Source organism: Lontra canadensis, unplaced genomic scaffold (assembly GCF_010015895.1).
Source record: "Lontra canadensis isolate GAN:19392208 unplaced genomic scaffold, GSC_riverotter_1.0 scaffold51, whole genome shotgun sequence".
NCBI classification, from domain to species: domain Eukaryota; kingdom Metazoa; phylum Chordata; class Mammalia; order Carnivora; family Mustelidae; genus Lontra; species Lontra canadensis.
Window position 1 is genome coordinate 5,052,774 of NW_022631045.1, and position 17,617 is coordinate 5,070,390.

The 17,617-nt window shown below is 38.8% G+C and overlaps 1 protein-coding gene across 1 annotated transcript in view; it reads right to left on the reverse strand.

The window, feature by feature from the left end:
* Positions 1 to 17,617, reverse strand: part of VWA8 (von Willebrand factor A domain containing 8) — a 329,596-nt gene that overhangs the window by 182,516 nt on the left and 129,463 nt on the right. The window contains exons 19-20 of the mRNA XM_032873943.1: positions 15,042 to 15,148; positions 3,159 to 3,230 (exon numbers count right to left, since the gene is read on the reverse strand). Coding sequence (XP_032729834.1) covers positions 3,159 to 3,230; positions 15,042 to 15,148 — 179 coding nt within the window. The remainder of the gene's footprint in view (positions 1 to 3,158; positions 3,231 to 15,041; positions 15,149 to 17,617) is intronic.

The window sequence follows — 17,617 nt, forward strand, 5'->3', positions numbered from 1 at the left end:
AGAATGCGAAACTCCATTCCAGCCTCAGCAAAACACATCTCTGTGGGGTTCTTGCTCTGCATTTGCCAACAAATACTGCAGGCGGCTTCACACTGCTTTGTACGTATCAAATGGAAGCAGTCAAGAGTCTAACTTTAATGAACCTGGAGGGCATCATGCAAAGTGAAATAAGCCAGAGAGAGAAAGACAAACACTATGTGGTATCATTTATATACGTGGAATTGGAAAAAAGAAAAAAAAAAAAGTCAAACTCAGAAACAGAGAAGAGAAATGGCTGGGGGTAGGGTAACAGGGAGAGGTGGGTGAAAGGTACCAAATTTCATCCATAAGATGAACAGGCTCTGATTTATTCAGCAAACATTTGTTGAATGTCTACTGCATGCTACTCAAAAATAACTAAAGCTTTTCTCAAGGGGTTCTCTCTCTGTGTAGTAGACATGGCAGGTAGATCCATAGGTCTAAGGCAAGTCAAAAGAAATCAGTAAGTGGACTGCTATCACAGCTCAGGGAATGGGGCCAAAGTTTCAAGGCCTGTGTTCAGGAAAACCTTATTAAAGAAGCATATTATAGCCAGAGGGACCTTACAAAATACCAATTCCAATCCCATCATTTTATAGATAAGGGAAAAAAGAGAGAGAGGGAGAAGAAAAAAGAAAAAGCCCACTGAAGAGTAATAACAATGTAGCTAATATCACCTAGAGAGTTGAAGAGCCTGGATGAGAAGGTAGGTCTCTGGATTCCCAACTTTGTGCTTTTCTGATCCTGTCGGTGTATAAACCTATCAGTTGAATGGGCCACTTAACTATTTACTCTCTTCAGTAGGCCCTCCCTAGTTTCTATCTAACTTATTTGTTTCCTTCACTGACAGTTGCAAATTTATAAAATAAGGAATTCAGTCAATGAGAGCACATTGCCACTCTGGGGTTGGAAGGATTTCAAAAGGCAAAGATGAGGAAAGAAGAGAGAGTGCTGGTAAAGGTCAAAGGCTAGGATATGACACTGATAAGAAGATCCATTTTGAAAACAGTGTTAGATGTATCTGAGGACAGGAGTTTGAGGGGAGGGCTGAGACAGGTCATAAACACAGTGGGATTAGACAATGGAGGACATCAAAAAGCAGGAGGACAGCCTAAAAGAATTAGTCTTGTCCACGAGATACTTCAATGAACACATGAGCAGAATTTACTTAGTAAATCTGTAAGTTCCTTCAACACTGGTACTATTACATGACACTGATGGTCTTAGAGGTTTCTAAAGAATGAACAAAAGACCCTTCTGATATGAAAAAGCCAGTTAAATGTAGCCCAAGTTGTACTGAATACAAACTCCCTCTGTCAATTTTTCTTTCTCCAAAGCTGAGGTGACAGAACAAGGACAAAAGAAGGCAAGACACTATGATCTGCTGATAAAAGGTGCAGTCTGTGCCAGCAGCAACTGAGAGGCGTTTGTGGCGCCCCAGGCCTCCAGCCTTGCTCCTCCTGAGAATCCTCAACCTGCCAGCTCTATCCGCTGGCTGCGGAGCCAACCTGAGGCAAGCCTGAAAATCAGTGGGATCTCCTGTCCTCACCAGGTGCTGGGGTCCAGGCATGGACCTGCAGAGTGGCAGCTGCTCTTCACTCAGCCCCACCGCCTAGCGCTTTGTCCTGCTGCCTTGTTCTCTTCTTCGGGACCGGAAATAGACTAGCGGTAGCACACTGGATTTCCGTCAACATGGGTACAGCGCTCTAGAGTAATTTCGAAGCACACTGTGCCTTTTCCATTTATCATGAAGCAGAAGCAAACCGCTGCTCCACCTCACCCTTATCCTGCATAGCTCTCCTCAGTCCTCAGAGTCACGTGGCTCTTAGCTGAGTGTGTGCTATTTTTATGTCCAGGTTAGATACCAGGAAACCCAGCCTTGTAAGATAAGCAATTCACCCACAGTCATAACGAGCGGGGAGAGGGTTCCTACTGCACCTGTAGCCAGCTAACATCCAAACCTGTGCATTCAATCAGTAAGCCATTCAATTGGCCCATTAAAAAAAAAAAAAAATCAACACTTTAAATTTTAAGTTTAAGGGACTAAATATATAAAGAATATGTATTTTTTTATAAGTTTAAACAAAAGGAAAAATTAGGACCAAACACCTTCTGAAAGTTTATTAAATCTGATAATTCAACTGGGGAACATTATCAGAAGATAATGATATCTATCTATCTATCTATCTATATAAATAGAAAATGTCCAAACATTATCAGAAGCTTCTAAATAGAAAATGTCCATTCTCCATAAACACATGCTGAATATCTACTATGTAGCAGACACTGTTCTAGGAACTGAGGATACAGAGATAAGCAAGAGAACTATGGTCCCTGCCCTTGAGAATCACAGAGGTAATTTGGAAAGACAATCACTCTATATATAAACAGAGTAACATGACTAGTGATGTTGTGATAATGTGATGACAGGGAGATAGAAGGGTGTAAAAGTAGGGGAAACCTAACTTGGCTAGGAACAAGGGAAGACCCCTTAGGAGTTAGGGGAAGTGGGTAGAGAAGGGGACCGGGAGCGCTCTGTGTAGAGAAGAGCATGCACCAACGACCAGGGCAGAGATAAGAAACTGAAGGAAGTTCACAGTGGCTCAAGCTAACACTGAGTGAGACAAAGGAGGGAGGGAGCCTAGCCTCAGGCCTAGAAAGGCGGGCAGAGGCCAGATCCTGCAGGACACCATTAGCCGTACTGAAGACTATACCTAAGAGCAACAGGAAGCCAATTTAAGCAAAAAAGAGAGACTTAGTCAGATTTTAGTTCCACAAGTATCACCCAGCTGCAGAGTGAAGGGCAGATCAGAGTGGGAGCTATACTGGCAAAGCACTGCCATAGTCCAGGGACAGGCGATGGTGAGCTGGGTTAGGGTGACAGATGTGCGAAAGAAGAGTCGATGTCTGTGAGGCAGAATGGACAGAACTCGATGGGTGACTGAATGGTGATTTCAGCTGTGAGATAATTCTAAATTTTAGAAGGTGGAAGATAATCTGTGCTTAATTAAAGCAGTCATTTAGTAGAAAACGAAGAATCACCTCTAAAAAGATATCCCAACAAGGAGAAGACACTTACTGCTTTTAAGCTCGTTATCATTTATACATTAGCACCTGAGTTCCAGCCACACATAACTCACCTGGTTACCAACCAATAATAGGTGTTCTCCGAGAAGAAAGTCTTTCAGCATGTCTTCCATCACTACCATGTGCTAGAAAAAAAGAACTAGAAGTTAATTGTGTTTTGTATAATCAAGATGGAATAATAAAGTTAACAACAAAGGTATCGTCGTGCTAAGTAAAGCATCTAGAGTTTCAGTTCAAGATGGCAATGTGAGATCCTGAACTCACCTCCTCCCATGGACATGCAGATTGTACAGCATCATATGAAATCATTTAATTAAACATGCATCTTGGGGCCTAGTTGTAACCCTTTCTAAAGGATGTGTGCTCACCCTCTATGACACTCCAAAGCACTAGAGTATCCTGGAGGGGAGATTTACACGCATCTGGTGTCCTGGTTTTTATGTCTGGTGCCCTGGTTTCTGTAGCTGTCACCCCACAGATACTCCTTAATCACATGGTGGCTGGGTCGGGGGGAGTCTTCTATTTCTGGGTCCCATGGGACTATGGCAATTGTAAAGATGGTTCTAGGCAGGCTACCAGCCCGGGACACTGCATAGACAGTGGACTGAGGCACAATCCTTAGTCTTCTGTGAAGGAGGCCTTTGCTTGTCCTGGAGCTTCAGCCTGAGGAGCAAGCTTTGGGTCTGGCATACATTTAGAGGCCAATGGATCACTCTCAAGGAACACAGGTTATGGGTGTCATCTCGGCTCTCTTTCTTTCTTGGCCTTGCCTGAGTTCATCAGTATCACCCAGGAAAGGGCCTATACACTTGTCTGGAACCGTAATCTCTATGGTTGTCACCCAATGGACACCTCCAGATCACCTGGCTTTTGTGGTCAATAAGGCTTCCAGTCATAATACACAGGACTGTATATATTTGCATACTTTTAAAAGCTAACACCCAAGGATGTGGTTTCCAGTCAGTCTGAATCTAAGCGCTGAGATACTCCCATGTGGGATACAGAGATCTTTGCACATCCTCAATTACTGGGAATTATTAAAAATATAATGGGCAGCTTGGACAAGGTCAAAGATTTAAGAGCCAATCAAGAGCTAAGGCAGGGTTGAATGACAAGGTTCATCTGCATGAGGCCACTCCTTTGAAAGACTGGGAAAAGCAGTCATCTCACATACTGTATAGAAATCAATAAAGTCAAGCAAAATGCAATAACAGAGGATATGTTCCAAATGGAAGAACAAGATAAAACCTCAGAAATAAAAAATTTAATGAAATGACATAAGTAATTTACCTGATAGAGTTCAAGTGATGGTCATTAAGATGCTCACCAAACTGAGAAGAATGATGGATGCAGTAAGAACTTCAATAAAGAGATAGAAAATATTAAAAAAAAAAAGTGTCAAACAGAAGTCACAATGTTGAAGAATACAATAACTGAACTGAAAAGGTTCAACAGCAGACCAGATGAAGCAAGAGAAAGGATCAGTCAACTCAAAGACAGGGCAGTGTAACTAACCCAATCAAAGCATCAAAAAGAAAAAAAGAATTACAAAAAATAAAGATACTTTAAATGACTTAAGAGACAACATTTCATGGACTAACATTTGCACCACAGGGCCCCAGGAAGAAGAGAGAGAAAAAGAGGCAGAAATTTTATTTGAAAATATAAAGGCTGAAAACTTCTCTAATACAGGGAAGAAAACAGACTTCTAGATACAGGAATCCCAGCAAATTCCAAATAAGAGGAACCTAAGGACACCTACACCATGACACGTAATCAAAATGTCAAAAGTAAAAGACAAGAGGAGAATACTAAAAGCAGCAAGAGAAAAAAAAGTGTTACATATAAGGGAACACCCATAAGGCAATCAGCAGATTTTCAGCAGTAATATTGCATGACAGAAGGGAGTGGCATGATATATTCCAAGGACTGAAAAAAAACCTTGCCAACCAAGAAGACTCTACCTGGCAAAGTTATCACTCAGAAGTGAAAAACAGATAAAGAGTTTTCCAGATAAGCTAAAGCTAAATGAGTCATCATCACTAACTCAGCCTTACAAGAAATGTTAAAAGGACTTAAGCTGAAAAGAAAGTGTGCTAATTAGTATTAAGAACACATATGAAGGGGGGCAACTGGGTGGCTCAGTGGGTTAAGCCTCTGCCTTAGGCTCAGGTCACGATCTCAGGATCCTGGGATCGAGTCCCACATCGGGCTCTCTGCTCAACAGGGAGCCTGCTTCCTCCTCCTCTCTCTCTGCCTGCCTCTCTGCCTTGTGATCTCTCTCTCTGTGTCAAATAAATAAATAAAAGCTTAAAAAAAAAAAAAGAACACATATGAAAAGAAATCTCACTGGAAAGTAAATATATATAATGGTAGATTAATCACTTATAAAGATAGTATGAAGGTTAAAAGTCAAAAGTAGTAAAAATAGCTATAAATATGATGATTAGTTAAGGGATATGCAAGACAAAAAGTGCAAAATGTGACAGCAAAAACATAAAACATGGAAGGGAGCAAGTACATTGAGATTTACAACAGGATTAAACTTAAGTTGTTATCAGTTTAAAATAGGCTGTTGTAGATAAATTATACGTAAGCATCATGGTAACTACAAAGAAATAACCTATAGTAAATTCACAAAAAGTAGAGAGAGAATATAAATATAACAAAGGATCTGACAAAATTCAACATCCATTTATGATTAAAAAAAAAAAACCCTCACAACAAAGCAGTATAGAGGGAATATATCTCATAATAAAAGTCATGTATGACAAGCCCACAGCCAACAACATACTCAATAGTAAAAAGCTCAAAGCTTTTCCTCTAAGATCAGGAACAAGACAAGGATGCCCATTCTCGCCACTTTTATTCAACACAGTACCAGCGAAATTAGGCAAGGAAAAAAAAAAGAAAAAAGGAAATAGGAAAGGAAGAAGTAAACCTGTCACTATTTGCAGGCAGTGGTATTAATATACAGAAAACCCTAGAGACACTAACACAAAGCTGTTAGAATAAACAAATTCAGCAAAGCTGAAAGATACAAAATCAATACCAAAAAAATCTGTTATTTTTCTATACACTAATAATGAACCATCAGAAAGAGACAGCATCAACAATTGCATCAACAAGAATAAAACACCTATGAATAAATTTAACCAAGGAGGTGAAAGACCTGCATATTGAAAACTACAAGACATTAATGAAAGAAACTGAAGACCCAAATAAATGGAAAGATATTCCATGTTCATGGATTAGAAAAATTAATGTTGTTCAAATGTCATACTACCCAGAATAATCTATATGTTCAATGCAATCTCTATCAAAATTTTAATGGTATTTTTCACAGAAACAAACAACCCTAAAATTTATATGGAATCATAAAAGATCCTAAAAGGTCAAAAAGTCATAAGAAGACCAAAGTTGAAAGCATCACACTTTCAGATTTCTAACTATATTACATTATAGTAATTAAAAAAGTTATAGTAGTCAGCAAAAAAAAGCTGTAGTAATAAAAAAGCTACAGTAGTCAATCAAATTATAATATTTTCAGAAAAAGAGACACATAAATCAATGAAACATAATAGAGAGCCTAGAAATAAACCCATATGCATCAACGGTCAATTAACTTAGTAAAAAGGAGTCAAGAAGGAAGAAAACAATGGAGAAAGGACAGTTTCTTTGATAAATTGGGTTGGGAAAATGGGCAGTCAGATGCAAAAGAATGAAACTGGATCTTCTACCATACACAAATATTAAAAAAAATATATTAAAGATGTGAATGTTAGGCTCTGAAACCATAAAACTCCTAGAAGAAAACATAGATGGTAATAAGCTCTGTGATATAGGTCTTAGTGATGATTTTAGAATCTGTCACCAAAAGCACAAGGAATGAAAGCAAATTAAACAAGTGGGACTCCATCCAACTTAAGCAGCTTCTACGGAGTGAAGGAAACCATCAACAGAATGAAAAGGCAACCTAGTGAGGGGCAAAAAATATTTGCAGATCATGTATCTGATAAGGGGGTAATATCCAAAATATGGAAAGAACTCATATATCTCAACAGTAAAAAAACAACCAGTCCAAGTAAAAAATGGGCAGAGGATCTGATTAGAGACATCTCCTAGGAAGACTTACAGAAGACCAATGGGTATATGGAAAAATGCTCTATATCACAGTCATTGAGAAATATAAATCAAAACCATAATAAGATGTCACCTCACATCTATTAGAATGGCTATTATCAAAAGACTAGAGATAAGTGTTGGTGAGGATATGAAGATAAGGGAAACTGTGTATTGCTGTGTAGCCACTATGAAAATCAGTATAGAGGTTCCTCAAAAAATTAAAAATAGAACTATCATATGATCCAGCAATTCCACTTCCTGGGTATTTTTTTGAAGAAAATGAAAACAATTTTTTGGTTTGAATTTGAAAAGAGATTTGCACCGCCACAATCACTGCACCATTATGTACAAGAGCCAAGGTATGGAAACAACCTACATGTCTATTGATGGATGAATGGATAAAGAAGATGTGGCGCATATATATATATATAATGGAATATTATTCAGTCATAAAAAGAATGAAATCTTGCCATTTGTAACAACATGGCTGGTCCTTGAGGGCATTATGCAAAGTGAAAAAAGTCAGAGAAAGACAAATACTGTATGATCTCTTATATATGGAATGTAAAAAATACATATGTGTACATTTGTAACATGTAAATAACACATATATGTACATATACACACATATATAACATATATGTACTAAAAAAATAAAATACCCAAGCTCATAGATATAGAAAACATATTGGAGGTTGCTAGAGGCTAGAGGTAGGAGTGGGAGAAATGGGTGAATTGTTTTTTTTTTTAGTTTAAATACACTGAATAAAAAAGAAAGTAAAGCATCTATAATAATAGACCATACTCAAAACAATTTGATTTTTTAAAAAAACAAAAATTAATGCAGTGATTATAAGTTATATAACCAGTTAGGTCACTGGTACTTAAAACTTGAAGTAGTCCACTTAAGCAAGAATAAGCCACTCACCATTATTTCAGAGTTTTCATAATTTAACTCAAATATATTTTAACTATTGCTCTATGCAGGGTTAGCTTATAATTTACTATTTAAATTAGTAGTTGCTAATAATGTAAATATACATATGATGAAGTTCTAGAACCTAGGTGAGGTTTGGTGGGCTAAGGTCCGGAGCCGATGACCAAGAAAGAATTCTTGAGACATCTTTGGTGCAACATGGTGGTTTATTAAAGCACGGGGACAGGACCCGTGGGCAGGAAGAGCTGCTGCCCGGGGCTGTGAGGGATGGCAGGTTTTTTACCTTGCAGTTGGGGGAAGGGGAGGGGAAGGGAGGTTTCAAGGGAGCTTTCATATGCTAAAGAGGGCCTACGAGGTGCAGGGATACCCGAGGCCTTGAGGCTTGATCAATATTGTCTTTTGGTCAGCCATTAACATTAAGATAGTTGGGAGAGTCTTGGTGGGATGTCACAATCTTGCTATCAATCGTCTTTGTCAGTGAGATTTAGGTTCAGAAGAGATTTAACTATATTTACATTTCCTTCTACCTCAGCCTCCTTCAGTTTTGTTTATGGTGGGGAGGGAGACATTAGGGCTTGAGGAACTGAGTTATTTGCCTCTGGAAATTGTGCTATTGATAAGGTAACTTCTTTGTTAGTAGATCTCTAGGACATTTGTAAACCAAGGGAGACTCCAGTCTTGCAGGATTGTGATCTCTGCAAGTTAACTATTTATTTATCGTTTATGGCAGTCAGGGGTGCCTGAGGAATGCTACACATATCACCAAGAGGGAGCGGATGGAGAGGGGGTGCAAGGTGCCAGCTTTTGCTTTGTCTTCAGCCAGCCTCCTGCTCCTTCATCCCATAGGCTTTCCAAAATAACTGGAGATTTCCATGGAACATTTTACACTAATTTGGTCTTAACCATTACTTTCAAAGGATGTGCAATTTTAGAATTAGAAATGTAGTATTTAGCTTCCACATTTTGTTATTTGAATTAGGACACAATATAATAAAAGAACAAGATTAAAGTTGTTCACAATAGCCACAAAGGAAATTACACTGCCCTTTTATATCTGGAAAAATAGGACAACCGTAAGTAGGTCACAAAGGCTCATTGTGGGGGATGGGGAGTGTTGGAGGAAGAAATATAGCCCAGAACAATTAATATCCCTATTTCTTTCTCTTGGTTTTCTGTATCAAAACAGTTACAGCTTCATAAAGACTGAAGTTATTGAACCTCCCTAATTATGGAAAAGGCAAATCAACTGTTTGTATTTAATACATGCTGCCGGTATTTTCTAGCTTGTTACTTGCTTTTCTTTTTTTGACCTGCTTTATGGATTTTTTTTTTGACATCTCAAACATTTTCCTTTTAACTTGTCAAATTAAGTTGTACTTTCTTTCAGTTTCTTTCTTAGAAAAACAAAGTTTTTTCTTTCCTTCAAAAACAAATGAGGTATTTCCTAAATGTTTATCTTTGTAGTTTTTATTTTTCTGAAATGCTTACAGATACACCACTGAGCTAGAGCTTTAAAAAGCTTGTCAATTTACTGTTCACTCTGGAACACTTTTTTAGACTCAAAAGAGACACTATTAATAATAAGGACAACAAATGCAAACAGAAACTATTTTAGGGACTATCTTCAGCAAGCCTGTATTGTTACCCTACTTAAAAGGGAGGCCTAGAATACCCCTTTATTCTGGGTTCTAGTGAGAACGTGGTCTGGAGACCTCTTCATTCTAACTAAGATGAAAAGTCAGGGCCAATTTCCAGACATTTAAGTCTTCCTGTAACAAAGGGGCTAATCTGCATGAGAAACAGGAAAGTTGGAACAAGCACCTGTATAGCCATATAAAAAAGCAGTGTAAATACTGAAAAATAATTCAAACTATAGTTAATATTCTTCTGTATTGTACTCATGTTCTCCCTACTTCACACCCTCATTCCATCTAACTAGATTATTCAAATCAACAAACATTAGCTAAGGCTAAGGTCACTGTCACTGCCTATGTAATTCTTCCCTTAGCCTTTTGACCCACTTAAGTACCACAGAGAATTTCTTTCTTTCTTTTTTTAAGATTTTATTTATTTGAGAGAGTGAGTGAATAAGAGAGAGAGAGAGAGACAGAGGGAGAGAGAGGGAGAAGGAGCAGGGGAAGGGGCAGAGGGAGAAGCAGACTTCGTGCTAAGCAAGGAGCCCAGAGTGGGGGTGGGGTGGGGATGGCGCAGCGTTCCATCCCAGGACTCCAGGATCATGACCTGAGCTGAAGGCAGACACTTGACCAACTGAGTCACCCAGGCACCCCAACCACAGACAATTTCTTATAAGTTTCCTCTTCCAGTTAATTGTCCATCTCTCCTGAATCCCTCCTACCTCTCTAACAATTTCTCTCCATAATCTTTTAGGTTGGATCTTCCAACCTAATTGTTGTCGCAATTCCTTCGATTCTGATTTCCCCCACTTTCCTTCATTTGCTCTCTGTCAGTGCCTTTTTACATGCTCTCCGCAGGGGTCAAGGTTTAGGGCTGAGTAGCTTGTGCCTACTTGTACACAAGGGCGAGGGTGGGCTGTGTGAGACTTGAGTATCCACTTCTGTGCTTGAAGAGCTACTTCTGACCACTCTTCCTAAATCCTCTCCTCCGTTCCACTGCTTCAGGCACCAATTCTATGCTGATCTTCAATAGCAAAACTTTCCTCCTCAACTCCAGCCTCATATTCTGAGCGACTATCAAACTATGTACTGTTATTTCCCAGTCACTTCAACCTCCACATATCCAAAACTTGTCTCTTTATTTTTTTCTCAACTTCATTCTTTATCTTGTATCTTTTATCCTCATTAATAGCATCATTTCCTATCACCTGACCAAACCGCTACCATCATCTTCCTGCACACTTCACTCCTCCCTTGCCAAGAGCTGGTTAAACACCAAGAGTAAGCTATTAAGCCACCCTAACGTCAAGGGTATCTATCCCTTCCTTTCTACCCCAGTTTTCATTTAGTATTTTACGTCTCTGGCCTAGATTTTTATCAGACAATTTGGCTTCTCGGACTTCAGTGTCTTTTTGAGGCAATGTGTTCTTCATGTAACTGACAGTTACCTCTTCATTCAAAATCATGTCACTTCTTTAGGCGCACCTGGGTGGCTCAGTGGGTTAAAGCCTCTGCCTTTGGCTCAGGTCATGATCCCAGGGTCCTGGGATCCAGCCCTGCTCCGGGGCTCTCTGCTCAGCAGGGAGCCTGCTTCCTCCTCTCTCTCTGCCTACTTGTGAGCTCTCTGTCTGTCAAATAAATAAATAAAAGTCTTAAAAAAATCATGTCACTTATTTTTTTTCAAAATTCCTTAAATGACTCTTAATACCTTTGAAACATAGGTTCATCTTTTTTTTTTTTTTTTTGGCTAAAGGCTACTTATTTATTTATTTATTAAAGATTTTATTTATTTATTTGACACAGAGAGAGAGTTCACAAGTAGGCAGAGAGGCAGGCAGAGAGAGAGGGGGAAGCAGGCTCCCTGCCGAGCAGAGAGCCCGATGCGGGGCTTGATCCCAGGACCCTGAGATCATGACCTGAGCTGAAGGCAGAGGCTCAACCCACTGAGCCACCTAAGTGCCCCATAAAGGCTACTTATTTACTGATTGAGGTATAATTGACATTATAAAGTTAAATTAGTTTCAGGCTGTGCAATATGATTCAACATTTATAAACACTATGAAATGATCACCACCATTTGCCACCTTGCAAAGTTGATACGATTTTATTGATTATATTCCCCTTGCTGTATATTACAACCCCATGACTTCTTTAATTTATAACTGGAAATCTATACTCCTTAACTCCCTTCACAAATTTAGCCTGTCCCCAGGACTCCCCTCCCCTTCATATATTCTTGATTTAGTCTTGGCTTCATCTCCTCCTCCATCACTCTCCTCCAACACTATATTCAGTCAAAAATTCAGAATAATTTGCTCTGCTCTCTTCTGTTTGCTTTTCCAGCAGACTATGAGCTCCCTGAGGGCGAATCTTGGCTTTCATCTTACACACAGCTCCACTGACTCTACCCACCGCCTAAATAGCCCTGCCCGGTGTCTTCTCCACTCTATCCCCATGGTCACTCCCTTCATTGAGATCCTTCATAACTTGTACTTAGACTACTGCAATGGCCCCCTAACAAGTCTCTCTTTGCCTTGGTTCCAACTCATAGACAACATTAAAGAGCAAATGCAAAGTGAGCAAGTGAAAATGTGCTTAAAATCTTTCAGTGGCTTCCTCACTTCTTCTGAATCATATCCAGATTCCTTAATTAGCAAGGCGAAGATGTTCTGACCCTTTCCTAACCAACTGGCCTCATCTCTTGTTACTCTTGCATTTGCAACCTCAGCTCTGTGTCAGTGACAATTAATTATATGTAGCCTCCTAAATGAACTACTCTGTCACATAGCCAAGTCTCTGCAAATGCTAGTCCGTCTGCCTGAGAGAGTCAGCTTTGCCTAGTTAACTTATTTTCCACGATCATTCCAACCTGGGACCATCATCTCTTCAGTGCTACCATAGTAACCTGTGTGTACTTCCATCCCACTGTACAGGAATCATGTGTACTTTGTTGTCTTTCTCCCCTGACAGAGCCCTGGAGCTACAGGAGTGTATGTGTGTATGTGTGTGTACAGTCATCTCTTTATCCAAATACCTCAGGACAAGGCTTGATACATGGTAGATATTTTAAATATTTAAAATATTTAAAGGTCCTTGGGGTTAAGAGGCTATTGCTCTTTCCTCCAATTTCTCCTTACTACTGTAAGTATAACATTCTTTAATGACAGATTTAATAATAGTCCTCATTATGAACATTCAAAATCTTACTCCTTCTTTATTAACCCACTCACCGCATACTTGCTAGCATTCATGATATGCCAAGCACATGCTATTTGCTGAAGACTCTAAAGAAAAACAGACTTGACTTCAGTGGTGTGGAAAACACATTTAAAAAATCAATCTCAATACCATGTGGAAAAGGGACCACAGGACATGGAAGAGGATGGTACAGAAGCTCCTACATATTCAAGAGACACTGAAGACTATTGCTTCAAAAGGAAGTACAGACTAAAAGGAAATCATAACATACACAACAAAAGCAAATGTAATCCAAAGCCACAGTTCCTTGAATTGGTACAACTCAAAATTTTTCCTTAGTGGTTAAGTCATAATGCTTTATGAAGCAAAGGTACATCTGGAGACAGGCTACAGCAAGTCCCTCAGGGCCGCTGTGTAAAGTTCACAGCAGCCCTGCGGTCCTCAGTGGCTATGTCACAGACACCATGGCAACAGACACTGTGTTCAAGGGCACAATGGCCCTCCCTGCTACTGAATTTCCTACATTCTCATATGCTGGGAGGTCTTTTCAACCTTTGGTACCATGGAGTTTTTCAAATTGTCACTTACAACAAAGTTTTCTGGCTCTTTTTTCTTTATCCCTTTCTCTTTCCACTACATGGGCAGAATGTGATACCATCAGTGCTTAAAAACAGTCTATTTTCCTTACACTTATGTTTTTGTCTTTCTTTGATAGGCAAGATTATTTTCCTTCTTGTGTCTTAAAGGTAACTTCATTGCCTGCTTATTTGTCCACTGCTTGCATAAGAGCATTAATGCTTTGAAAGAGAAGTAAAACCTACATTAATTAATGGGCTATAGAATAAATACAAAACCTATCCAGGTTATGTCTTTGCATATGTCAGAGGTAGTAATTACAGTTTTGACAGATTACAAAATACTGGAACAAGATTTTTACTGAGAGAGAAGGATTTTCCCAGATGCCTTCTGTATTGTTAATATAATATAGGGAAAAGAATTATGGTACTCACTGAATAAAAAATATGATTGGGAAACGGCAGACAAAAAGCTTAAGTTTTTCTAACTCCTTAATATAGTAAAAATAGCAAGTGGGGCACCTGGGTGGTGCAGTCAGTTAAGTGTCTGACTCTTGGTTTCAGCTCAGGTCACTATCTCAGGGTCATGAGATCGAGCCCCAAGTGGGGCTCCGCACTCAGCGAGGAGTCGGCTTGGGATTCTCTCTCCCTCTGCCCCTCTGCTCCTATCTTTTTTTTCTCTCTCTCTCAAAGTAAATAAATAAATCTTTAAAAAAATAGTAAGTAGAAATTCTTTTAACATAATGTAAGGTTATTATTTATGTTCAGATTAAGGACCAAATATTAAAGAAAAATTTAATTATGTTTCTTCTTATAAAATAAATATATAACCACTTAACAGAAAATTTGGAAAAGAAAAAACTCCTACATTATGGATAATTTTCTCTGAAAAAATTCTTATTAAGGTGAACATCTATAGTAAAGCTTTCTGGGTATATACTATTTCTGTGTCTTAGCAGAAGGTCCATAATTACTGGTTAGTTTACAAGTGAGAAATTATCTACCTTCCTCCCTTAAAAAGGGGGGGGGGGAAAGGAAAAGTAAAGAACAGTAAAATATTAGGAATATTCAGGAAAAGGAAAGGAAGATGAAGAAGAGAGTGCACAGGACACATCCTCTTTGAACCAGTGAAGTAATTTAACAGGAAAGCAAAAGAGAGGATAAGGAATAGTTCGTTTTGCTTTTAATTTAATGACATATTCATTTTATTTACCTGGAGTCTAATGCATGTGCACATATAAAATATATTACCCTAATCATAGTAGCAACTCCTCAATTTTCAGGTGTCTTGGGAAAGAATTTAAAAGTTTACAATGCCTTAATAAAAGATGTGTCAACACCTCATTTGGCATCATCTGAATTGGAACTTAGCAAATTAGAAAAACAATTAAACATTAGTTTCACTGCAGAGTTAATTACCACAATGTAAGAGGAGATTTATCCAGAAAGGCAAAGCAGTGATCTTACCTGAATGTTGTCATAGAACAGAACATCAGGCACTTTCATTTTCTCATGGGCATTATAGATTGGTGCACTAACAGCCCCAATCCTCAGAGATCCAGATGCTATTTCACCTAAACATTTCATACAGGATAGAGAATTACTCGTAGTTCTGTACTCAGAGAAGCCAAGTCCAATGTGAACATAAAGCAACACAGCATCTTTAATTTAATATCTCATTAAGGAATTTCAATTTAACATCTAAAAGAAGTAAGGCTGAGGGACGCCTGGGTGACTCAGTTGGTTAAGCAGCTGCCTTTGGCTCAGGTCATGATCCCAGAGTCCTGGGATCGAGTCCCTCATCGGGCTCCTTGCTCAGTAGGGAGCCTGCTTCTCCCTCTGCCTCTGCTGCCACTCTGCCTGCCTGTGCTCTCTCTCTCTCTCTTTTTCTCTCTCTCTGACAAATAAATAACTAAATAAAATTTAAAAAAAAATAAAAGAAGTAAGGTTGAACATGGAAATAAAACATCATAGCTCTACATAAAATGCTTAAAATGTTCCAAAAGATAATGAATTCTATATAAAATATTGCACATTAGCAAAGAGCAGAGAGATAAAATTAAAGAACCACTCCCCACCCAGAACTCCATCAAGCCACCTTCCTAAACTGGTTTTGTCAGAGACGTTAACACATAAAACAAACCAAATATACATTCAGAAGCTCTGAAATACTCTGAATATCATTTTTGGGGATTCACCCATTGAAAAACTCCAAGCGAGAACTCCCTAGAATTCTAGTAAAAAATACTGATTAATCAACCCCCCGCACAGACCTCTGAAATTACTATTTCCAGGGATGGTTGAGGAGATCTGTATTTTTAAATAAGCACGCCAGGTGCTATACAGTTATTCCGTCATGATTACTATTGTATTATCTTTGCTTTAAATAGTTGATCTAGAACAGAATATGAGCTCCTTACAGCCAGCAAACCCAATAATAATAAATTTGAAGTCAGGGAATACATCTCATATGCATTCTCTCCATGGTTAATAACCATAACATTAATGGTGGTAGTTGTTACAGTAGTACGGATGATCACAACAGAAGCTATCATTTATTGAGGACCTTCTATGGGCCAGATCTCAAACCAGAAGCTTCGTTGTTTTTTCATATAATTTCATGTAATTCTCTTAACAATGAAACAAGACCTATGAGGAAGCTAAGGACATAAATTAAGTAATTTGCTTAAAACCACCAGCTAACATGGGCAGAACTAAAAATAGAACTTAGTATAGTCTAATGTTCTTTCTGCCAAGTGGGGTATATTTAATCCTTTGACTCCAAATAACACTCCATTCTGTGGAAATACCCAAGCAAGCAGAGAGATTATCACAATGCCTTAAACAACTGACCCATCCACCACCCCTGTACCTCTGACCCTTCAAATAAGAAAACTGCCCTTTTGTATTAAAACATTTTGAAACACAAGTGGAGAAGAGCAACACTTGTGTTCTGCAATGCCATGAACGATTCTGAGCTAAAAATAATTAAACTGTCACCCTGTTTAATCAGTGCTGAGTGCTACACATTTGCCAAAGCACAGGAGACCTCTCTCTCCAATAGATCCTTGCCATTTCCCTTTTTATTTACAAGTTCTACAGGGAAGAAAACCTATAAGCTGTCACATAGAGAATCTACTGTTTTACTACTGGCAGGGGCTCTGAAACAGACACAATATAAAACTGCACAGAAAGACCAGAATTGTGGCAGGGACTTCACTATATGCTTGTATGTTAAGATGACAAACGTAATTTCAGATTCAAGTAGCATCTGATATCATCTGTGGTTTATGGAACACATCTGTTCAGTAGATTTAGGGCTTCAGGACAATTTAATTCACTCATCTAATGTTTATTGTCAAAACTTCAAGCTTGAAAAGAGAAATGCCGTCAGAGGATGGTGATGCTTGTACTTCCCTGGGAGAAACCGGCTAGCTGTCTGCTAAGAAATCTCATAGGATGGCATTATTTTAGTCCATCTGTCAAGGTCCTTAGTCCAGTAGATTCAAAACCTAATTTTGTCACGTCTATTGACCATAAATGTGACTCTCAGGAGAATATTAAAGACATATATTCTGATCTATATGTAAATTCTGCTATAGAAACAAGAATTGAAAATACTACAGTGTAATGAAAGCTACAACTTTCATATGGACCCCATAATACACTGGTGGGCATATCAGCATATTATTTGGAGGCGGAACTACACAGAAAGCCAAATCCTCATCAGAAGGTTATTTGGTGAACCTTGTTCTCGAACAAGGAGAGTGCATTAAACGAATCCTCCTCAAGAAAGATGACATTAAAGATAAATGGAACCAGATGAGTCAACAGTCTCTTAGGTTCCTTATTCCTTACACAAGGCTTAGATGGGAACTGCTGACACTGGCCCGCTACCAAGACTGAACAGTCTATAGTCAGAATAATTCAGTCCATCGTTGGATATGTGTTAAGAGATTCAGTCAAGTAACTATACGAGTCAACAGATCCCAGAGTGACTCTGTCTCTTCGCGCTGGCTCTGCATATCTGTACCCAGATCCAT